The sequence below is a fragment of the Marmota monax genome, unplaced genomic scaffold, assembly GCF_021218885.2.
Source record: "Marmota monax isolate L192 unplaced genomic scaffold, Marmota_monax_Labrador192_F-V1.1 WCK01_AAM20220418_F8-fsc00215, whole genome shotgun sequence".
NCBI lineage: Eukaryota > Metazoa > Chordata > Mammalia > Rodentia > Sciuridae > Marmota > Marmota monax.
This window is the reverse complement of record NW_026695214.1, coordinates 387,012-411,586: the sequence shown is the minus strand read 5'-3', so window position 1 is coordinate 411,586 and position 24,575 is coordinate 387,012. Positions and strand designations below refer to the sequence as shown.

General features: G+C 45.9%; 1 protein-coding gene across 8 annotated transcripts in view; it reads right to left on the bottom strand.

The window, feature by feature from the left end:
• Positions 1 to 21,180, bottom strand: part of Zscan18 (zinc finger and SCAN domain containing 18) — a 30,142-nt gene extending 8,962 nt beyond the window's left edge. Inside the window, exons 1-2 of one of the 8 annotated variants that reach the window (XM_058574751.1) lie at positions 15,857 to 15,981; positions 13,270 to 13,443 (exon numbers count right to left, since the gene is read on the bottom strand). Coding sequence is in view for 2 of the 8 variants with exons in the window: in XM_046430970.2 (XP_046286926.1) it covers positions 1,844 to 1,936 (93 nt within the window). In the remaining 6 variants the exon portion in view is untranslated. The other 7 variants (XM_046430976.2, XM_046430974.2, XM_046430971.2 and 4 more) reach the window with 7 other exon arrangements.
• Between the last annotated feature and the right edge of the window lie 3,395 nt (positions 21,181 to 24,575).

Here is a 24,575-nt window from a genome sequence, read left to right as displayed (position 1 = left end):
AGCAGCTCCATCTGGCAAGCCCTGCCCCCGTTCCTCCTCAGGGCCCTGTAAACAAAATGCCCCTTTAACACCTTTACCAGAGTCACAGCCACAGGGCTAAGGGTCATGGAAAAAGAGACTCATTGAGTCTCTCCCTGGACTCACCCACAGATGACTTATACATTGTAAAAAGGGGAAATGTACCTTTAAAAGAATTAAATGCACATGCAGGAAGGGATCACCGGAGCATCTCCACTGCCTTCTGTGGTTCCTGCCAAGAACATACTTTCTCTGGCAGGTCACACAGAAGCGAGAATATTGCACAACTGGTCTGGGTCCCCGTGAGCCTCAAGGTCAGAAATACCAAGGCAGCTACACAGCCAAGGATCATAAGGAGATGGATTCAGTGCAACAGGGGTTCTGTTCTGGCTCCAGAGCTGTGACAGGAATGTCCACAGGGCATGTCAGGATAGGAGAGGACAGAGGTCCAGTCCAAGTTGCTGTGAGATCCGATCTGATCTCCAAGAAGTCCTCCCCAATGCAGGCAATATAAGGAGGGGAGGTATCAGAGAAAACAGACACACAAAGGAGGCAGGAAGGAGAGTAAGAGGTGAGGATAAAGAACAAAATACTCCCAGGTGCATCTGGGCAAACAAACAAACAAAAAAAATGCAAGGAGAGTTCTACAACCTTTACTTAGAATTTTCCTATGAAACTTTGTAAGACTTAAAGGAAAACAAAACAAAACCAAGTCTCAGTGGTGCCTGGCAGCCCCTGCTGCCCCTTCAGGGGTAGCATCTGGAAGACTGATGCTCTCCATTCCACCCCCAAGTCCCTAGATTAATGCTGAGACTGGGAACCTTCTTTCCCAAAAAAGGGGTCCCTGGCACCTATAAACAGAACCCACTTGAGGAGGCTGGGAAGAAGCTGGTATCTGGCTGCCTCCGAGTCACTGCCCTGCCCCTCGCAGGGCAGAAACCACCCCAGAGCAGCTAGCATTTACCCTGAGGTACAAGGGATACCCCAGAACTCTGCGACCTTTCCCCACTCCCACCAGGAGTGCACAGCCTGCCTTCCCCTCAGCGAGGTGCACCCTCAGCCCTGCTTCTCGCAGACACCCAGGACAGGACAGCCAGGCCCTCCAGCTCCATACTCCCCAATGTTCAACCTGGCCTCTCCTAGCCGGCTCTGTTCTCCCATAAAAAGTGGGGTACTCTCGACGTTAACCAATGCCAACACCCAACATGAGTGGCTCTGGCCTCTCATCCGCCCAAGTACCTCAGTCTGCACCTTCTCTGAGACACACTCAGGAACCCAGGGCCCCAGGTCGCCCTCCCACCAGGGCCCGACCCCAAATTCTGGGGTCGCGCTTCCACCCAAAGGCCCCGCTCTCCCACCCCGGCCCCAACCTCGGGGCTCAAGCTCCTACCCGAGGGCCCCCGGCCCCACGCTCGGCGATCGCGCTCCCACCGAGGACTCCCGCCCTGGAACCACGCTCGGGGGTCGCGCTCTCACCCGAAGGCCCCCCTCTCCCGCCCCCACCCCAAGCTCGGGGGTCGCTCGCACCGGAGGGCCCCGCCCACCCCGGCACCAAGCTCGAGGCCACGCTCCCACCCGAGGGCTCCGGCCCTCCCGCCTCGGCCCCAGGCTCCGGGGTCACGCCCCAACCGAGGGCCCCTGCCCGCCCACCCACCCCAGCACCACGCTCGGGGCCTCGCTCCCACCTGAGGGTCCACACACGCCCTCGAGGCGCTCTTAGGCCCTTGCCGCTCGGGTTAGCGCCCAGTCCCCTCCCCACGGCGCAGCACTTGGGCCCTACGTTTACAGAAGGCTCCGGAGAGCGCCGCCAGTTAGCCGGACCCACCTGCTGCGCAGCGAATCCAGGCGGGCCCAAGCGGCCGGAGCAGAGCACCGCGATGGCGGCCGCTGATCCGCGCGTGCGCGCGGGGCCACGCATCGGACTACGACCCCCAGAATGCTGTGGGCCGGTCCTCGCGGGCGGGGCGGGGCCGCTGACAGGAGCCAGCCAATCAGGATAGGGCTCCCCTGCGTCGTTCCCAATTGCGCCTTCGTCACTTCGATACCATGGCAACCGGTAAACAAACGCCTATAGAAAAGCGCCCCCGACCCCCCGAAAAGTGAGAGGCGGAGACAAAAGACTGGCAAAGAGAGACAGAAAAACCAGAGACTGGAGAGTGTCCGCCACTAGAAGAGCCTGGGTAACACACGCAGAGAAGGGACCAAGAGTCCTAGAGCCAGGGATGACACACATAGGGACAAAGAAGTAGAGAGGAGACTTTTTTGAATTCAGTTGAGAATTTTAACTCTCATAACACAATCACGACAAAGATTAGTTCTACTGCCCCCTGGGCAGTTAATCAAACCTTCCCCACCCACATCCCCTGGCAGTAATGGATGTGTAGTCCCTGGTACAGGTTTCTCTCTACAGGATGTCATATAGATGTAACTAACAGTCTATGCCTTAAAAAAAAAAAAAAAAAAAAGAAAGAAAGAAAAAGAAAAAGAAAGAAAAGAAAAGAAAAACCATTTTACTTGTAGGTGGGCATAATACCTTTTTTTTTTAATGTGGTGCTGAGGATGGAACCCAGTGACTTGCATGCTATGTGAGCCATCTTTCCTCTGAGCCACAACCCCAGCCTCAGCCTCTTTTGCGTCTGGCTCTTTTCACTGAAGGTAATTAGCTTTAGATCTTCAGTGTGTATCAATAGTTTGTTCTTTTTTACTGTTAAGTATTATTCAATAGTATACAATAATTTTAAGCATTCCCTGGCTGAAAGGCATTGGGTTTTCAATATTTTGCTACTAGAAAATACAGGTGCTATGAACATCCATACACGGGGTTTTGTGTTCAGTTTGGGCGAGATAAATGCATAAGAATGCAACCTCTAGGTTGCATATAAGTACACCAGTATTGTTAAAAAAAAAAGAAAAAAGAAAAAATTCCCAAAGTAGCTGAACCATTTTACATTCCCACCACCAACATATGCATGACTCAGTTTCTCCACATTCTTACTGACATTTGGTGTTATCATTATTGTTCATTTTAGCCATTCTGTATGTAGTCATATCTCACTGTGGTTTTTGATTTACATTTCCCTAATGGCTAATGTTGAGTGTATTTTCTTGGTTATTCGTTATCTGTATATCCTCTTCAGTACAATATCCGCTCAATTCCTTTTGCCTATTTTCTGATTTAAAAAAGAAAAAGGGGGGCTGGGATTGTGGCTCAGTGGTAGAGTGCTCACCTAGCACATGTGAGGCCCTGGGTTCGGTTCTCAGCACTGCATAAAAATAAATAAAGGTTATTGTGTCCAACTACAACTAAAAAATACATATTAAAAAAAGAAAAAGCATTTGAGGTATATTTACATATCTATGAACATGTATTGAATATGATTTGTTCCTCTTCAGTCCCCAGTACTTCCTCTTAGCCTTCCCTCCTCCCTCTCCCTGTTCCCTTTCCTCTACTTTACTGGTACCCTTTCTATTTATTTATAGTACTTTTTAACTTGGTGCTTTACAGATATACATAAAGGTGAAATTCATTACGGTATATTAATATATGAAAATAGCATAATTTTGTGGCTGGGGTTGTGGCTCAGCGGTAGAGCGCTTGCCTAGCACAGGCGAAGCCCTGGGTTTGATCCTCAGCACCCCATAAAAATAAATTAATTAAAGATATTGTGTCCAACTACAACTAAAAAATAAATATTAAAAAATAGCATAATTTGGTCAAATTCTGATTAGAGCTGTGAATATAGGAAGACAACTTGAAAGCATATAGGTGATTTGTGGAAAAGGTGGGGAATAGAAAAATTTAGGAGAAATAGATTAATGACTTGTTAGGACACTTTACCCAAAGGGAATAGTATTAAGATCCTGAAATAGAATAGCAGCTTCAGGAATTGAAACTGATACCACTTATATATGTAATCATGTGTCATCATTACATACACCATGGACTGGGCAAATATTTAGCCAACATCTTAAATGATATGATCTCCTCAAATATTGGTGGGCAATAAGTTATTCTGTCTAAATTATCCCACTGTGAACTGAACTATTTCCAATAATGATTAAAAAATACATATGTTAAGCAACATTAAAGATAAATTAGTAAGACCACTCTCCATCTGCCCCTGAGAATTGGTAGTCTAATAGAAAAATTATGTATTTTGGTAACATTTTCTCCTAGTCTGTTGCCTGACTTCTGATGCCCTTAACAGGCTCTCCAGCAGAACAAAGAATTTAAACTTAGATGACATCCAATTCAGCAAATTTTCCTTTTACGGATCATGCTTTTGGTGTCAATTTTAACAACTCTTTGTCTACTCCCTAAGTCTTAAAGGATTCCTCCTATATTTTTCCTAAAAACTTTACAATAGTTTTACCTTTTGCATTTAAGTCCACCACTAATTTCATTTTTGAGTAAGATGTGAGGTTTATGTTGAGGTCCTTTTGCCATTATAGTTGTTGAGGTGTCTCGTTCTCTGACACCAATGAATGGTTTGTTCCCAAACCAACAATTCTGCAACACTAACTGGGTGTCCAAGTGTTCAATCCTTTTCAGATACTCTACCCAGAATCACTGCAAACTGGAAAGTAAAGCCTCAGTCCTGTTTCAGACACCACAAGCTATCTACCTCCCACCTTTATTTTTTTTGGTGGGGGGAGGTATTGGAGATTTAAGCAAGGGGCACTTCAACACTGAGCCACATCCCAGCCCTTTTTAATCTTTTATTTTGAGGCAGGGTCTTGCCGAGTTGCTTAGGATCTCACTAAATTACTGAGGCTGGCCTTGAACTTGTGATCGTCCTGCATCAGCCTTCCAAGTCACTGGGATTATAGGCATGAGCCACTGTGCACAGCTACAGGCTACCCACACTTGTGCTAGGGGGCCTCTTGGTCCCCACCTCAGGTTCAATTAAGTTGTTAGAACTCACAGAACATAGGAGAACAATCATATTTACCAGTTTATTACAAAGGGTACAGCTAAATGGAAGAAACCAGGAAAAGGTTTGGCTGATGTGCCCCTCAGGGCACAAGACACTCAGAGCACGCACTGTGTTCACCAACCTAGAAGCTCTCTGAGTCTCACGGGGCTTCAAATTCTCACAACCAGCACCCCTCCCGATACAAGGTAGGCCACCCACCCAAGACATCTCACTAGCACAAACTTCAGTGCAGTTGAAAGGGCTCCTTTCATACAAGATACTCCCATGAGGAAATGCCAATGCCATCAGCTCTGTGTCAGCCAACGGGGACAAAGACAAAATACGCCTCTCTTCACCACCAACACCCAGGTGCTCTAGCACGATTAGGTGAAGAGGCTAGCACATCTTCAAAGTTTTGTTCCTTTGTCAAAAAACCTGCTGGAGTCAGGCACAGTGGTGCATCCCTACAATCCCAGCAACTCAGGAGGCAGAGGCTGGAGGATCAGTTCAAGGCCAGACTGGCAAGCCCTGTCTCTAAATAAGAAGTTAAAAAGGGCTAAGGATGTAGTTCAGTGGTACAGTGCATCCCTAGTATGTGAGAAGCACTGGGTTCAAGTCCCAATAGTTTAAAAAAAAATGCTGTGTGGGAGACCAACCTTACACGGGACTGGGTTACACTCCCCAGCTGGGTGCTGAGGCGCTCAGTCGCAGAAATGTGGCAGAGCTTTCCCCACCCTTCTTGGGTGCGAGGGTCGGTGTCTTGTGCATGGGTGTGTCTTGCTACAGCTCCGTGGATGAAGTTATGCTCACCTGTTCCTTTGTAATCTAACCCCTTGCCCTGTTTAGGATAGAATCTTCCATGGAAGTGCCTTGTGTGTGTCCCCTTCTCTTACTGTGCCCTTGGGTGTGGCCTACCCAGGTGTCAGTCAACCTGCTGACAGTGGACATCATGAAGATAGACTCAGCCCCCTGAAACCTGACTCCTTGCCTCATTTGAATAGCTTCTCCTCAATAAAAGGGGTCAGCACGTGCTCTCGCTCTCTCTTCCTGCAGACCCTTAAGGTCAGAGGAGCCGTCACAGTGACCCCAAAGAAAAAGGTATTTGTGTCTCTTGTGTGGTTATCTCGTGCAGCCCAGTTAGCCCAGTTTAACTGGAGTGACCCCTGAGCCTTTTAGTCACGAGAACAGAAACCTGGCACTGCTGGGAGTTTATCTATAGGTCTATTCCTGGATTCTCTATTCTTTGTTTTAATACAATTTTATACCATTTCTTTTTCTTTAATTGTGGTTGGAATTCCTGTATATGCTTTCTAAGACAGGAATTTACTATTTAAATGAGCACTATTAGCCATCAGGCACGTTGTTTTCTTTTGTAAACAAAAGGCCTAAATGCACACATGGAGACACAGAGGTATATACACACAACATTAACCCTAAACATGCTTCCCACACAAGCCCCATGAGGACAGAGATTTTTCCCCCTTTAAATAGATAGCTCAGCTCCTACACATTTGTCTGTGCTATGTGCTTTCCTTCACATTATGAGCACTTTAAATCTTGCAACAAAATGCTAACAATGACAGCTGATAAAGGCTACTAGGAAAAATCAGATCCACAACATCCACAAGGTGGGATGGCAAGCTGACTCCTGCCTTCTGCCCCCAGACAGCTCAATGTCAACTGTAACCATCCAGAACCCCTCTCCCCAGTCCTCAAATGGATGACCCACTGGTCACTCAACCCCTCCTCCTGGTGCCACTGCTTCTTCAAATCCAAGACACAACTGAGGGAAAGACATTTTATGCGCTAGTAAGAGAAAAGCCCGCTAATTTAAATCATCAAGTCACTGACTAACCTCATTTCAGAAATGTTAAAATGTGAGACTAACATTTAGAAAAAATTAAATGGGTTGAGTCCTCAGGGTTCCATATTGGGACGAACTTCTAAAACTTACAATGGGGTTCTGTACCAACAAACCCACAGCAAGTTGACAATGTTATCAGTTAATAATGCCTTCACTACACTCCAGAAACATCACAGCTCAGAACACTTACATCTGATGGCTGGGCAGTCATTTTGTGGTACAGATTTTCTCAGAGCAGAGAAAATAACAACATGAAGCCATTAGTATAAAAGTGGGACTTCCACAACTCAGTCTTAACATGGTTGCAACTCTGCAGTACAGAATCACAATGCCTAACTAGAAATACGTACCACCTCATAAGGGAAACAAAGAACTGAAGGTGGATGTTTCTTTCTCCTTTGGTGGAGGTTTCTTTCTCGTTTTTTCCCTCTAACAAACTCTGCTTGCTGCCGTCTTGCTTGCTCAACTGCTGTGGTGAGAAGCTGGGGAGGGAGGAGGAATCTGGGCTGCTGAGCAGGAAAGTCTTAAAAACCAAAGTCTCACTAAAGGAATGATCCTAAGAACAAAGGGCTGGGCTCAGACTTTGGAAGAGAAACTCTTCTGGGCAAGCCTGCATAATAAACCTGAGTTCTTTCACTCTCTGCCACGTGGGGCTTTCCGTGGGGCTTTCCGGGTCTGTTTTCCACAACAATTTAACACAAAGCCAATGTCACAATGAAGCTTTGGATTAAACACTGTGCTGACTGTGAACACCACTCAGCTGGCTGAGCTTGCACTTGTGTCACTTTTTTCTAGAAATGTTAGAAGCCTGAATGTGGGCTTGTAATGGGCCTGAAGGTCTGCCTCCAGAACTCTCACTTGAGTGGCCTGGGTGCACTGTCCAGCATAGAAAAGTGACCTGACAACTGCAGCTGGACAACCTGGAATGCACAAGCACCAGGTTAACCACTACTACTTAGGGCAGAAGAGGTTAAACAAAAAGTCACTGACAATTTCACTTTTTTTTGGTGGGGGGGGGGGACACCAGGGATTGAACTTGGGCGCACTCAACCACTGAGCCATATCCCCAGCCCTATTTGTATATGATCTACAGACAGGATCTCACTGAGTGGTTTAGGGCCTTCGCCATTGCTGAGGCTGGCTTTGAACTCACAATCTTCCTGTCTCCCAAGTAGCTGGGATTACAGACGTGCACCACCACGGCTGGCTCACTTGTTTCTTTTTAATTTTTAATGTATCCGCTAGGAAATGTGAAGTTACACAGGCAACTTACACTGTACCAGGAAGATGAGTTCTCTGGCAGCTTTCTCACACAAAGTGTAGTTATTGTCCATCTTCAGTACAAGTTAAAGTGAGCGTCATCTTAAGAGGTTTGTCCAGATTATAGCTCCATACTGCCTAATTCCAAAATAATTTCTTGCAACACAAGAATTTCAGCAAGACATTAGTGAAACCTCAAACCTACTATGTAAGTGAGTCTTCTGATGCAAAGAAAGAAGTTCCAGTTTAAATGCTTCCTACATTCTTTCCATTCATAGATTTTTTGTTTTATGGCAGGGGATTAAACTCTAGGCCAAGAGTTTAATAAGGGGCAAGCCCTCTGCTATTCGGCCACATTCCCAGCCCTGGGTTTTGATTTTTTTAGAAATAGTTTTTGGATAAGCATTAGCACATCACGTAATGCTAGGAAGAAATGCAGTGAGAAGTCCGTCTCCCCTGACTTTCCTGTCCCTTCTCTCAATTCACTGTGATGCGTTGGATGGAAATTTAGCAAAAGTAAAATCTTCCCTGATGGTTTTTACATATCTGCCATAGTTCCAAGGTCTCTCTCCAACAGTGGCAAAGAGTTCTCCTAGCTTCTTACAAAGAGACACTGTCTCAAGGGTTTCTGTTCCAAAGAGCAAATGAGCTACTTTATTTTCAAAGAGCCATTCCTCCGCATGACATTCCTGACAGTAAAAAGAACCTGCTACCAGCATCCACTGAGCCCCCACGGTGCCACCCAGCGTACCAGTTCTGCTCTAGAGATTGTTCCAGGTGGACCCACTGGTAAGAGGTCTCTTGAGCCTGTCTTCTCAGAAGCTTTGCCACACTGAATACACTCAGAGCTTATTGCCAGTATGAGTCCTCTAGTGCTGGATGGGCTAGCAAGGTTCCTGAAAGGTTTCTAACACTGGTTATAGCCAGAGGGCTTCTCACAGGTATGAATCGTATGAATCCCCTGGGCCTGATGAGGCAGGTACTCTCAATGAACATTTTCCCACACTCTCCCCACTAGTAGGGTTTCTCTCCACTCTGGATTCTGTGATGCGCCATGGGTGGACACTGCAGATGAAGGATTTCCTGCATTCCACATACTTCTATGGTTCTTCCCCAGTGAGAACCCCGTATAATAAGGTCTGAACCATCAATGAAGGCCTTCCTACATTCAGTCACACAGAGGGCTTCTCTCTTGTGTGAATTCTCAGGCGGACACACTGGAAAGGACTTGTCAATGCTCATTACATTTACAGTTTTTCTCCAGGATGAGATCTGTGATATAAAACAAGAGTGGTGGCTGGAGGACTTCCCACACTGGACACTTTCATAGGGCTTGTCTCCCCCATGTGTATCCTCTGCCATGGGAGAAGGCAGAGCTATCACAGAAGGTTTTCCCACCTTCACAGCAGTTACAGGGCTTCTCTCCCTTGTGATTTCTTTGATGCAAATTGAGTTGTAGGTCTTGGAGATTTTCCACAGTCATAAGTATAAGGACTCTCCACCATGAGTCCTCTGCTGCCAAACGAGATCAATATCTGAAGGACTGTGTGCAGCCAATCTGAATGAATTCATATTCCTTCCCGTGATAGGAGAGGCTCTGTTGGTCACTTCTGAAGTGACCTCGATGTTGCCCTGGTCCTCAAAGTAGCAGAATGTGTCTTCAGACGTAGGCATATAGCCCCATGGATTGAGCTACGCTCACTTGTTCCTTTGTGATATTACCCCTTGCCCTATTTGGGATGGATAGACTTTGTGTGTCCCCTTCTCTTGCTCTGCCTTGTGTGGCCTTCCTAGATGTCAGTCAACCTGCTGACAGCAGACATCATGAAGCTAGACTCAACCCCCTCAAACCTGACCCCTTGCCTCATTTCAGTGGCTTCTCCTCAATAAAAGGGTTCAGCACGTGCGCTCGCTCTCTCTTTCTGCAGACCCTTAAGGTCAGAGGAGCCATCACAGGACCCCCAAAGAAAAAGGTATCCCTGTCTCTTGTGTGATTATTTTGCATAGCCCAGTTCCCCTGGAGTGACCCTGAGTGTTTTAGTCATGAGGAACGCGGCAAAGGACCACCTGTTCATCATAGACAAGGTGTTCAATCCACAGTTATTCCTCTTCTGTTTACTAGGGCATGTTCCTGGTCAAACAGCATCTCCCATCCCTCCCTTTGTGTGACTGCTTTTCTCTGATGATCCATCCTGTCCACTGAGGTGTGCAGAATGGCTGAAGGAGGTACCACTTTCCTCACACTTTGAAGGTGCACCTCCTGCTAGATCTCACAAAGGAGGCCAGGGGGGTATATGGCTGACAGTGCTCTACAATCACCACCTGTCAAGCAAGTTATCACCAGAGTTCTGCTGACAGCTACATATGAAGCTGAGACATCTGACATTTGAGCCTCATTCACAGAAATCTTTTAAAGCTAGACACCTGCTTTCAAAAGACTCTCCAGGTCCTCTGATAACACACTCTTGGGGTTTCTAAAAAGCATTTCCACCTGGGCCTCTCAGTCCCAGATAAATAGCAATTGCCCCTGATGACTCTTCCATTTTCACAAAATTGGATGTTGCTTCCTAAATAAAACCCTGAGTTCACACTTCCATTTGACATTTGTCTGCCGCAGTCTGGCTGGGCACAATCAGGAGCCACTTGTCAAAAGAAACTAACTTTATTTTTAGAACCACACACGCCAAACAAAACAGCCTCTCAGGAAAAACCCTCAGAGCCTCAACTGCCACCACCGGCTTTCCACCAGCCTCTCTCTCCCACACAAGCTTCTCTCCACCTCCCACAATCCTCCTGCTCTTGAGGCCGATTGGCTGGGTCACGTGGGCGGAGCCAAAAAAGTCCCCAAATGAGCAGCTCCCTGGTCTGAAAGGGCAGGGAAACAGCCCAATGAGCATCACCGCAGAGGAGCCAATCAGCTAGATGTTGCTGGGGCCGAGGAGCCAATCAGCTAGATGTTGCTGGGGCTGCTGTGAGCCAATCATCAGCCGGCAGCTGGAAGTTTGCTGGCAGCTGGAAGTTTGCTGGGGCCCCTTCGGCTGTGGCTCTCAACATTTGTCTCCCAGACTGGAAGGAGAGGGAGAAAATATCTGAATCCTTTCCAAAATAAAAAAATAAAAAAGCAAAGCAAAGCAAACCCCACCACTAACAAAAGTACCCCACCTAGAAACAGAAGAGTGGCATGTCAATATTAAAACTGGCCAGGCTAGTATCTACTAACATGACTGCTAACCCCACAACACAGAAATGCAACTTGCAGGCACACAGCCCAGAGAAACATGAGCATACATCTAGAGCTGACACTGCTCATGACAGCCTAAGACTGGACACAACCCAAGTGTCTACCAACTGGAGCTGACTTTATTTGTTGATTTGCAGGACAGAATAATATACATCAACAAAAATGAGTAACTACAAAAAACAATATAAGCAAATCCCTAAAGGGAGGGAGACCCAAGCGCTTAATACGACACTTTGTGGAAAATCCTGAGTGTGCTTGGATTCGGGTGAGACCATGAGTGACACAAAAAGGGGCATGGTGTGTCCCCACACTTACATTTTTTATCATGTATATTACATTTCCATAGAACGTTTGAAAAAAAAATCTACACATATGCACACATATCTCACCAAAATAAGAAATCAGCCAGGCATACATAGACTTTTTTTTTTTTCTTTTCAGAATGGACCTGTGGAGTGAGATGGCAATATGAAAGTAGATGAAGGACAGGGCCATTTGTAGAGAAAAATGACTTCTTTTCTCTTTTAAATGGAGGTATAAAATACAGTACTTCCTACTGAGTCTTTAAATGTGTCTCCCATAGTGTCCTGACCTGAGAACACCTGCACACCAGGGCAACCACAGACGTCATGACGGAAAGCACCCCACCTCCTGGCAGGGAATCACCCAATCTCCATTTCATACTGACTCATTTGCTCTGGACTCCAGGTGAGCAGGAGCACACCATCTGCACACCATCCTGCTGTGTGGGGCTTGAGTCATTTAGCAGTAGTTCTCAGTATTGTCTGTGTAGCTGGATTGTACCAAACACTTAAGAAATTAACACTGATTCTTCTCAAACTCTTTCAAAAAATTAGGGAACACTTTCTAATTCATTCCAGAAAGCCAACACACATATCCCATGAAACTGGGAACCAAATCAAACTAACACATAAGGGGGTAGAAAAAAACCAATATCCCTTTATGAATATTAATGCAAAAAAAAAAAATCTTGACAAAATACTAGCAAACTGAACAGTGTATTAAAGGGATGATATACCACAACCAAATGGGACTCACTTCTGGAATGCAAGAATGGTTCAAATATACAAATTAATCAACACATAATAGAATACAAAAAAAAAATATCATTCCAAAGAGTGTAGAATATGCACAGGATAAATCCAACAACGTTAAAAAAAAAATTCAAACACACACAACAAAAGAGAAAAGAAAAGCAAAGAAATACTATTCAGTAAAATAGGTGTAGAAGAAAACTACCTCAACATGTAAAAGGCCACAGAGGACACAACCACACTGAAAATGCTCAACTGTGCAAGACAGGCATTTTTCCTCTGAGACCAGAAAAAGACAAGCACGCCTGCCCTCATCACTTCTAGCCAAGCTGGGAACAGGTAAACACCTGTCATCCTAGCAACTTGGGAGGCTGAGGCAGGAGGATTACAAGGTTGAGGCCAGCCTGGGCACCTTAGTGAGACCCTGTCTCAAAACAAAATACAGAGCAACCTGGGTTCAATCCCCAGTACCACACACAAAATGGGGAGAAAAAAAAAAACAGAAGAAAGTTCTGTCCAGAACAATGAAACAAGAAATAAAATGCATTCTTACTGAAAGAAAAGAAGCAAAATCCCAGTCAACCCCAGACTTAATGATGACTCAATTTATGGTTCTTCAAGTTTTATGAAAGTGGAAAAGAGATACACATCCAGTGGAAACAACACTTTGAACTTCTACCTCTCCCCAGCCAGGAGTATTCTCACACTCTTGCAATGCTGGGTAGCAGCAGTGATCCACGCTCCCACAAGAGTATGAGAGAAACACCCGATACTCCACACTGTGTTAGATACCTTTTCAGTGTAGGATACTTCAATGGGATGCAACTGCATCATACATCAAAGGGCACCTGTACCTCTACCCACAGATGACGGTTTTATGAATAGAAAACACCAAGCTGGGCGAGTGGCACACACCTGTAATCCCAGGAGCCGAGGAGGCTGAGGCAGAAGGATCCCAAGTTCAAAGTCAGACTCAGCAACTTAGTGAAGCCCAAAGCAACCAAGCACGACTCTGTCTCTATTTTATGTAATATATATAAAAAGGGCTGGGATGTGGCTCAGTGGTTCCAGTGCCCCTGGGTTCAATCCCTGTTACAAAAAAAGAAAAAGAAAACACTAAGGATCATCCACACAGAACCTGTTAGAACCAATGAGCAAACTTGGACATGCTGAAGAATTCAAAACCAACACAGAAAAATCAGTTTCATTTCTATACACTAACAATGAACAATCCAGAAAAGAAATTAAAGAACAACTGCACCTACAGTAGTAGCACTGTAACCAAGGAGGTAGGACTTATGTACCGAAAACTATAAAAAGGCACTGACTGAAATTGAAGAAAATACAAATAATGTAAAGACATCCCTTTTGTGAACTGGAAGACAATACTATTGTCAATACTGCCCAAAGTAATCTGCAGATTCCAGGTAATTCCTATTGAAACAATATGTTTTGCAGAAACAGTAAAGTCCAACTTAAAATTCATATGCAATCCCAAGGGACACCAAACAGCCAAAACAATCCTGAAAAATGCAAAAACAGAACAACAGCAACAAAAGCACAGCTGAGGTTTCACACTTCCTGATTTCAAAAATTTAAAAGTGACAGTAATCAAAACAGCATGGTACTGGCAAAAAGGCACACAGACAAACAGAACAAAGAGAGCATGGAAAGAAGCCAAGGCAGGTATGGTTACATGAAAATGACTTTGTTGGTTTGTTTGGGTAGCAGGGATTGAATCCAGGGGCAAGAACTCTACTGCTGAGCTACATCACCAGCCCTTTTTGAGACAAGGTCTGGCTAAGTTACCCCGGCTGGCCTGAATCAGATCCTCCCTCCTCAGCATCCCGAGTAGCTGGGAATCCACAGTGGCAGGCAGTTAAATGACTTTGGACAAAGGTCTAACACCATACTACAGGAAAGTGCAGCCTTTCGACAAGTGGTGCTAGGAAAACTGGATATCCACATGCAAAGGAATGAAGTTAACCCTTTCTTTCCACTATATACAAAATCCACTCAAAATGGATCATAGTTTTATGCAAAGCTATAAAAATTATACAAAAAAAACTGGAAAAATTCTTTGATATGCAGGACTTAAGACTTGATACCAAAAAAGAAGTATCCATAAAAGAAAAAATGAGGGCTGGGGATGTGGCTCAAGTGGTAGCGCGCCCGCCTGGCATGCGCAAGGCGCTGGGTTTGATCCTCAGCACCACATACAAATAAAGATGTTATGTCCGCCGAAAACTAAAAAATAAATATTAAAAAATTCTCTCTCTCTCTCTCAAAAAAAAAAAAAAAAAAAGAAAAAGAAAAAATGAGGGCTGGGGACATAGCTCAGTTGATAGAGTACTTGCCTCACATGCACAAGACCCTGACTTCATCCCCAGCACCACACACACACACACACACACAAAAGACAACCCAGACGTCATCAAAAGTAAAACTTTAAGCTGAATACAGCAGTGCTGGATATCCACATACAAGGGAATGAAGTTGACCCTTTCTTTCCACTATATACAAAATCCACTCAAAATGGATCACAGTTTTCTGCAAAACTATAAAAATTATAGAAAAAAAATTGGAAAAATCCTTTGATATGCACACCTATAATCCAAGCAGCTCAGGAGACTGAGGCACAAGTTCCAAGACAGCCTTGGCAACTAAATGAGGCTCTAAGCAACTTAGGGAGACCCTATCTCAAAATAAAAAATAAATAAATTGAAAAAGGGCTTGGGATGTGCCTCACTGGTTAAGTGCCCTGAGTTCAATCCCTGGTACCAAAACAAAAGAAAGAAAAGAAAACTTTGGCCAGATGCAGTGGCACATGCCCGTAATCCCAGCAACTTAGGAGGCTGAGGCAGGAGGATTACAATTTCTATGCCAGCTCAGGAAATTTAGTAAGACTGTCTCAAATTTTTAAAAAAAGATCAGGGAGTGTAGCTCAGTGATATACTGCTTACCTAGCACATAACAGTTCTTGGATTCAATCCCCCATACCACAGGGAGGAAAAAAAAACTTTTGGAGCAAGGACCCAGAGAATGTAAAACAAATTACAGACTGGGAGAAAATATTTGCAAATCACATACCTGACAAAGTACATATGTGGCATGTAAACAACATCAAAACTTGGGGCTGGGGTTGTGGCTCAGCGGTACAGCGCTCGCCTAGCAGGTTCAAGGCACTGGGTTTGAGCCTCAGCACCACATAAAAACAAATAAATAAAGAACTAAAAAAAAATTCAGTCCTTTTTAAAAAAAAAAAAAAAAGAGCATCAAAACTCAAAATTAGACCTCTCAATCTGCCAGTTCTGAATGTAGTAAGGACTGATAGCTATACCTATGCTAAAGAGATTCAGACTTTACCTTTCTCTTCATCATTTCCTAAAGAACAGAATATAACAACTACTTATCTAGCACTCATACTCTTAGGTGTTGTAAGGAATCTAGAGAGAATTACAGTAAATGAGAGTATGGGTATAGGTGATGAGCAACACTACACCTTTTCATGGAAGGACACGTCATCATTCATGGGCACTGAAGGTTGTGGGTTTGTAGGTGGTTCTGGAACCAATCTCCCATGGATGACTACAGCTAAAACACAAAGAGCCAGTTAGAAAATGAGCAAAAGACATGCCAATCATCTCATCACCGAGACCATGCATGGTAAACAGGCTCGTAAAGAGATGTTCATGATTGTTACTCATTGGGAAACACTGATTAAAAGCACCACAACACACACCTATCAAATAGCTAAATTAAAATACAGTATCACACCGAATGCCAGTGAGGATTCCAGGAGATGGGAACACAAAATGGTACAGCCACTCTGGAAATAATTTTACAATGTCTGTTCTTTTTCCTTTTTCCCCTTGGAACTGTGATTGAACTCAGGGGCATTCTACCACTGAGCTACATGCTTAGTCTTTTTTTATTTTTTGTTTTTTCTTTTAAACAAGGTCTCACTAAGTTGCTAATGATCTCACTAAGTTGCTGAGGCTGATCTCAAACTTGCAATCATTCTCCCCCAGACTCCTGCGTCACTGGGATTAAGGTGTGCACCATCACACCCAACTTTGGCAGTTTCTTATACAACAAAAAAACCAACATAGCCAGGCACAGTAGCGCACTCCTGTAATCCCAGTGATTTAGAATGCTGAGACAGGAGGTCTGTGAGTTCAAGGCCAGTCCTAGCAATTTATTAAGACCCTGACTCAAAATTTTCAATAAAATAAAATAAAAAGGGTTGAGGATATAAATCAGTGGTAGAGTGCCCCTGAGTTCAATCCCTATTACCACAAAATAATGAAATAAAAGTCAACTTACTATATGACACAGTAACCACACTCCTAGGCAAATATCCTAGGGAAGTGAAGACTTATGAAGGGTCACACAAAAACCCACATACTAATGTTACAGGTGCTTTATTCACAGCAGTCAAAAACTGAAAAGTACCATGTGCCTGGTCTGGATATATCCTTTCCAAAATTCATGTGCTGGAAACACTCCCCAGTGCAGTGTTAGGAGATGAGACCTTGGGGAAGTGTTGAGGGCTCTCATAAATGGTTCAACACCACTATGAAAAGGACTTGCAGGGATGGGTTTGCTCTCTTGCTCTTCTGCCACTTGAGGACACAGAATTTGTCCTCCCTTGCCCTTTCACTTTCACCATGTGAGAACACATGATAAAATGCCAGTTTCTTGTTCAACCTTGGGAACTTTGAGTGGTAAATTTCTCTTCCTTACAAATCACCCAGTCTCAAATATCCTGTTTTAGCAGCACAAAACAGACGAAAACACCATGGATTACTATTCATCAGTAAAAAAAAAAAAAAAAAAAAAGGAACTATTGATACACAAAACTTGGATTGGCTTGAAGGAAACTGTGTGTGGGGAGCCACTCTGAATGATTCGCACCTTCCATCCTGGAGCGGAGAGGCTTTGACTGGTCACTACATCTTGTAGTGACCTGGACATTCCAGGAAGTTTGACGGCATGTCTTCAGATGTAGGCATGCTGCCCCATGGATTGAGCTACACTCATCTACACCCATTCCTTTGTAATACTAACACTTTGCCCTGTTTGGGATAGAATGTTCCATGGAAATGTCCTTTGTGTGTCCCTTTCTCTTACTGTGCCTTTCCTAGATGTCAGTCAATCTGCTGACAACAGACACCATGAAGCTAGACTCAACCCCCTGAAACCTGACCCCTTGCCTCATTTGAATGGCTTCTCCTCAATGAAAGGGTTCAGCGCACGCACTCTTTCTGTGGACCCTTAAGGTTAGAGGAGCCGTCACAGGACCCAAATAAAAAGGTATCTCTGTCTCTTGTGTGGTTATTTCATGCAGCCCAGTTCACCTGGAATGACCCTGAGTGTTTCAGTAGCGAGGAACGCGGAAACTGTGGTCAATGCAAGAGCCCAAATTCAAAACAACACAAGCTTCATGACTCCATTTATATAACATTTGTTAAATAACACAATTACAGACATGGAGATCAGATCAGTGGTTGCCAGAAGCACAGGATGAGAATAGGGCATCTTGTAATGAGGTACAGTCAGGATCTCAATTTTCTTGGTAATTTACTGAAACCTGAATAAGCTAAGTTGTACAAAAAATGTTAATTTCCTGGTTTTGATACTGTCCTGCAATGATGCAAATGTTCACAATGCGAAGGCTAGGTGAAAGGTACAGAGAATCTTCTGGTACATGTGTTTGTACCTTCTTGGGAATCTATTAATTATGTCAAAATAAACAAAAACAACACAATGATGCAAAAGTCTTGAAAAGACTTGGTTCAAATATAGTATATTAGGGACAACTGAGAAATCTGAAAAGAGATGAGTTATCAGCTAACAATTAATACTCCAGGCAGTGGTTCACACCTGTAATACCAGTGGCTTTGGAGGCTGAGGCTAGAGGATCATGAATTCAAAGCCAGCCTCAGTAAAAGCACTGTGCTAAGCAACTCAGACCCTGTCTCTAAATAAAGTACAAAATAGGGCTGGGGATGTGGCTCACTGGTCGAGTGCCCCTGAGTTCAATCCCCCATATACACACACAAAATAAAATTAATCCTCATTTCTTAGATGTGATAACATTATTGTGGTTTTTGCAGAAAAAAGTCCTTATCCTTAGAACATATGTCCTGAAATACTGTACTTATTTTCAAATAGTTATACACAAACACTAACAAAATATACACTTAATATAAATACAACATGCAAATAGACATTCATATAAAATATAAAAATACATGCCTACACAAATACACATGTATGTACTCTTATATACATGTAATACATACTTATGCATGTACACACAAAAAAACACAAAGCATACACAGAAACATATATACGTATGTACACACAAATACGTAGATAAAGACACATATGCTGCACTTAAGGCACATATTATGAACACATATTAACTGTGTTACCTATTACATGTATTCATTGCTATATCTAAATGGTGGGTGATGGGTGTTCATTACCCTTTCTCAAACTTTTCTGTTACAATATTTCAGAAACTTGTCAAAATAGAAACCAGGTAGGGAACATGTAAATGCTCCCTGGAGTCATTACATCAAGGATCAGCATTCATAACAACCTAGTGGAAAAAGTTTAACAACAGCTTCCTCAATAGGTGCCCAGGAGATGGCTGCAAGTATGCTAGGGGGAGGCTCAGGTCTGGCCAGAAGCTGCAGGAAAACCAAGGAGTTCTCAGCTCAGAAATGCTAGCCCCTCAAGTTCTTTGTACAATAGGTTTTAATGCAGCGGAGAACAGAAAGGCTAAGAAGGTGTGCCTCTAAGAACTAGGACTGGTGAGGGCAGAGTTGACCAACCGCTCACAGATTTCCCTGATCACCTCTGGAATCTCCTAGACTTGGGTTCAATCCCCAGTCACAAACCAAAACCCTCACACTTATTAAGTACCTTTTCGTCAGACCTTACCTCCAATTATATACACATATATGCAGGCCACCATGTAAATGTGCTTCCTTTACCGCCTAGATTAAACAAGATTGAAAACCACGCCTGGAAATCCCTTACCTGTTCTACAAGGACAGTGTTCTAGATGTCACCTAAATCATTGCTGGAAGTGCGGAAAAACTGAAAACTTCCAACATGGTCATCAGGAGGGAGGGCAACAAAGAAGCACGTGATCTTTGCCAGGTGGACCGCCACACAGTGGTGAAACCTGTACTGCTTCGACTAGTACTGCAGAGTTGGTGAGAGAAGCAGCCCACAAAGGTTCAGATCACACCGAGCACACCAGCTCCAGACACCCACACACGCCATACTCCACAGTGCTCGAAGTGGCAGATGTTGTAAAGGCAAAGATCCTCACAAAGGCCTGAGTACACTAGGTACATGTTGCTGGCAGCATCACACACCTCCTGTGATCTCATTATCTAGAAAAGGGTTGGTTCCCTGTGGTCACAGAGCTGGCTCTTTATCATTCACTCAGCCAAAGTTTACTCAACGCTTACTGTGTGCCAAGCACTGTTCTCCGCACTGATGTTACCACAGTGGATCTGACAGGTGCACTCTAGTGGAGGAGCCAAGTAGGGAACAAATGAAGAATCTGTTAGTATCACTATGCAAACTCAGGATGCACCCAGACCTGGATCAATCTTCTGAGTTAGGGACGGTATCCCTGGCTCCCGATCTCTACCAACAGCCCACAACTCAGAAACCAAGCAAAGTCAGGAATGCACTGCACAAGAAGGTAGAAAGGACTAAGGCAAGTTCTGCATGAGTATGAACTGTCATCAGGCAGCAAACAGATCTTAGGCCAGCAGCTCCAGTCCTGGAGCTTATGAGCATTCTGGCTGTTACTGAATGGAAGAAGTCTTGAGGAGTTTGAAGGAGAGGAGGGATGTGATTTAACAGGCTCCCACTGGCTCCTAGAGAACAGATCATGTGAAAGACAAAGGCCGAAGGAAAGAAGCAGACAGGAGGTTCCCATAGCAGGAAGAAAGGATGGGCTAAAGTGGCTGAATTCTGAAAATTTCTTATAGGTAGAGGAACAGGATTTCAAAAGATGATGTGGGATAATGAAGATAGCAAGCAGAAGGAGTCACCCTTTACACAGACTACCAGGACCAGACGTCCTCAGGGACCTGAGCTAGAACCTCAAAGCCTGAGATGCCTGACCCCAGGAGTCGGCTTCCCGGCATCAGAGACAGGGAAAAGACTTAGTTCCCAGCAGCGAAGGGTGAACGCCCGGCTGGGAGACTTCACAGTGGGCAGGAAGAGGACGGAGGCACTCGCACACACTGCCAACCGCGCAGAGGGGGAAGGCAGGGCAAGTGGGGGAAGCGCAGGGGAGAGGAGGCAGGTACGGGCTGTTGGGGAGGGCGACCGACGAAGGGAAAGCTCCTGGGGAGTGCACACGGGAAACAGGACAGGTTCCTCGAGCCCGAGCCCTGGGAGCAGGGAGACACGCGGGGCCGGGGAGGGATCTGCGCCAAACGGTCCACCCCAAAGGAGGGAGGAGGAGGGTCTACCCACGGAAGCCGGCCGGAGGCCCCGTCCCCGCACAGCCCGGCCCCCCCGGCCGCGCCCCCAGCCCCGACCCGCCTCCAGAGGGTCGCTGCGCCCTCAGGGACAGGCGCGCCGCCGCGCGGCCACCGTCCGGCTCCGCCGCTCCCGACCTCGGAGCGCCCCCATACCCAATCTAGGGCTTGGCTCCGCGGTCCCGGGGGTGGAAGAACCCAGTCCTGAAAGGCCGAGCAGGGGCCGCGAGACCGCGAGAAGGCGGACTCACCTCCAGCCCCCAACGCCCACGTCGGCGCGCTCCGCACAGTGCGCATGCGCACGCGCAGGCGCCCAAGCCCCACCCCACTCCCGAACCCACCCCGGAGGTTTCCCGGAAGCGACGCACGCCGGGGGCGGGGGGGCCGCCGGAAGTCGGGCGCCAGGCCTAGTTCGCCACGGGCGCTGGGAAGCCACGCAGCGTTTTCTAGGCGGTGACGAGCGTCGCGGCTCTCACCCTCACCCCGGCTGCGTTTCCATGCACCAAAGGGTGCCGGAATGTACGCGGGCTTGGCTCGGACCACGGACGGCACCTGTCGGGCCGGGTTGAGCGGCACGCCCCCTGCCGCCAGGAGGCCCCGGTGCGCGCCCGCCTCCCTACCTGCTGAGCAGATTGAGGACCCAGGCCCACCCCCGCCGTGGCCGCGTCCCTATCCACGCTGCTGTTTTGTGTTTAGCTTTTTTTTTTTTTCCCCTCCACCTTCTGCATCTGACCCCAAAGTTATCTGCTTTTTGAGGCATTATGATTAGTCGTGGCCCATCCTCTGCCGGGTGCCCGACATGGGGCCCTCACACTCCCAGTTGGCCAGGCTGCAATCTGTGGCGGTCCATAAAAATTATGAAATTCGTTAAATACAGTAAAGTAGACTTTGGGCTGGGGATGTGGCTCAAGCGGTAGCGCGCTCGCCTGGCATGCCTGGGGAGAGCGCAGGGGAGAGGAGGCAGGTACGGCGGCCCGGGTTCCATCCTCAGCACCACATACAAAGAAAGATGTTGTGTCCGCCGAAAACTGAAAAATAAATATTAAAAAAATTCTCTCTCTCTCTCCTCTCTCTATCTTTAAGTAAATAAAGTAGACTTTATTCATCGAGGGCTACTATAGGAGGGCTTTGTGGAAAGACTTCATAGCGTGGACTCAACCCCAACTCCAACAAAGTCAAGTAAAGATTTAAAGAATAAGATGGGGATCAGTAAAATAAAAATTACTAAAAGGATACATGATAGATAGCAGGCGACCCTTGCTCCACCAACTCCACAGGACTCTGGATGAAGGTAGGCCAAAGTTACAGGGATTCAAAGATGAAGGATGAAAAATTCAAACATCAAAGAAGGACTCTGGCTCAAAGTAGATCCTACAAGATCAGAAGGGAAGGCCAAGGTTAGACCTTACAGAGCAGAAAGCCCAGAACTGGACAGAACACAGGTGAAGCAGAGTCTGTCGGTGTATTTTTCTAAATATGAGTGATGCTATAACACATATGCACACCTCTAGAGAACACAATTCAGCCAGGTCCCTTCTTCCTACATGGTTGCCCACCCACAGGCAGAGTCCCTGGGAAACAGCACCACTATTTCATGATCCTAGAGGAGTTAGGTAAGGTGCTCACAGGCCTCCACCCCCATGTAGATCACTACCTTCAAATGTGTGGGTCCTGTTTCTCCAAATGCCTTCCCAGGGCTGTTCTCTTCCTTTCTGCCCACTCCCTTGCCTCTACCACCTACCTATTCTCCCCTTACTCACCCCAGTCAGGGGTGTCATGAACTCTTTGCTATCTGCTCAGCTATACTTTTCCTCCAGGGATTCTTGTCTAGAGAGGCACTGTGGCAAGACTTCAAATAAAGAAAATGCATGGAGGTATTCTTTTGAACTCTCTCTCAGGACTGAGATTTTGAACTCTCTTCTAGCTGCCAAGGCTGGTGACCCACCCTCCTCTGTGACATAACCAACAGGGGCTGAGTCCAGGTCAGGAACTCATTTCCATCTTTCAAAAAGAAAGGCCACAGCTAAGATGCCAGACATGAGAGAAGATACTCCAGGGGAGAGATTGCTACCTGAAGCTCTTCCCCATCTGACCCTCAAGCATGGAGACCTTGGAATCATGCATCATGGAGACACCAGGTCACAAAATCATAGGATGGGACACTGCAACACCAGGGACCTTGCTCACCTCAGTCTCGGGGTTGTCATGAACTCTTTGCTATCTGCTCAGCTATACTTTTCCTCCAGGGATTCTTGTCTAGAGAGGCACTGTGGCAAGACTTCAAATAAAGAAAATGCATGGAGGTATTCTTTTGAACTCCTGAAACTACAGCTAAAAGCCAGCCCAAAGTTTTGCCCACCCTCTGAATCAAAAAGAGGGCCATTTGGCAAGGAAACCTGGGGATGGGATGCTTGAAAATGAGACTGGGGTGCCAGGTGAGATAAGTTTACACAGGAGCCAGGGAGCACCTAAAATACTGCTGCCTTCTTCCACCTCTCCTTCCCTTCCTCCTTTCTGGCTTGCATATCTACAAAGCAAGCATGCATTTGAGGCATCTAAGGGGTGCACTTGGAGAGGCATGGACTTGATGGGGTGAGCATAATGGTGCTTCAGGGCCTAACTGTAGACTCTCATGGAGGAATGCTTATCTTCCTCATTGTGCAGCAGGCAAGTCCTAACATAGAATGCTATGTTTTGGGACAAAGTGCTGTCAGAACCTGGCAAGCAGTTTCCTTGCTCCTTTGACAAGGTGTGATTCCCCTGTTGGTTCAGGGTCCGGCTTTGTGGCAGTTTCTGATCTCTTGATGTCCTGAATTCTGTAAGATGATATGTATGTATCACCTCTGGACTACCATGACTGTTATATGTAAATTGGCACATACCCATTATAAAAGCTATTGTTGCTGTGCAATAAATCAGACACTGTTCTCTAAAACTGTCTCTGGAGGGGTTTCTCTGCACCCTCAAGCTCCGCACGGTCAGTGTTGGAGGGTCAAGCCCCCCAGCATCATGGGACACTTCTTCCGTCAGTCACCATTGCCTGGGGAGAGTTTACATGCCACACGTTAGAAAGCATGGGCCCACCACAACGCATGTGCAAGGACATTCCATCTTGAGATGGCAGCTCAGATTTTAACTGCAACAGACTTAAGGGTCAGGATTTCTTATGCACTCGTTGACCATCATATAGAAAGACCATCTTGGTAGAAACAAAGGGACACCTATACATATTAACCAGCCAATCTCCATGAAGCTACAGGACAGGCAGCACTGAAGGCAGGTGGGGACTAGGCCACCCTCATACCAAACTTTGGGGCTATCTGATGGTTCTTCCCCTTAGGGAAGGGTACCTATGGAGATGTCGGAAATGCCTGACCAGGTTTCTAATTCATATAACTCACAGCTAAGCTCAGAGCAGCTTTTACCCGGACTCTTCCTTCACAGGGGCCAGAGAAGACAGGGGAAGGCGAAATTCCAAAGGATCCACTCAGGACATTACAACTGTGTCAAGAAGCCAGCCACCTCTACAAGGCCTCAGAGAGGACATGCTAAGGTTGCCTGTTCCAGAATTTTCTTTGCTCTCCTGTTCCCTGAGACCCATGCTCTCCTCCACAACGACAAACCCATTCTATCCATGTCCCAAGGAAGAAAATGACTCTCCTGCCTAAGCTGAGGAATGCAGGTTCCAGAGATGCTTAT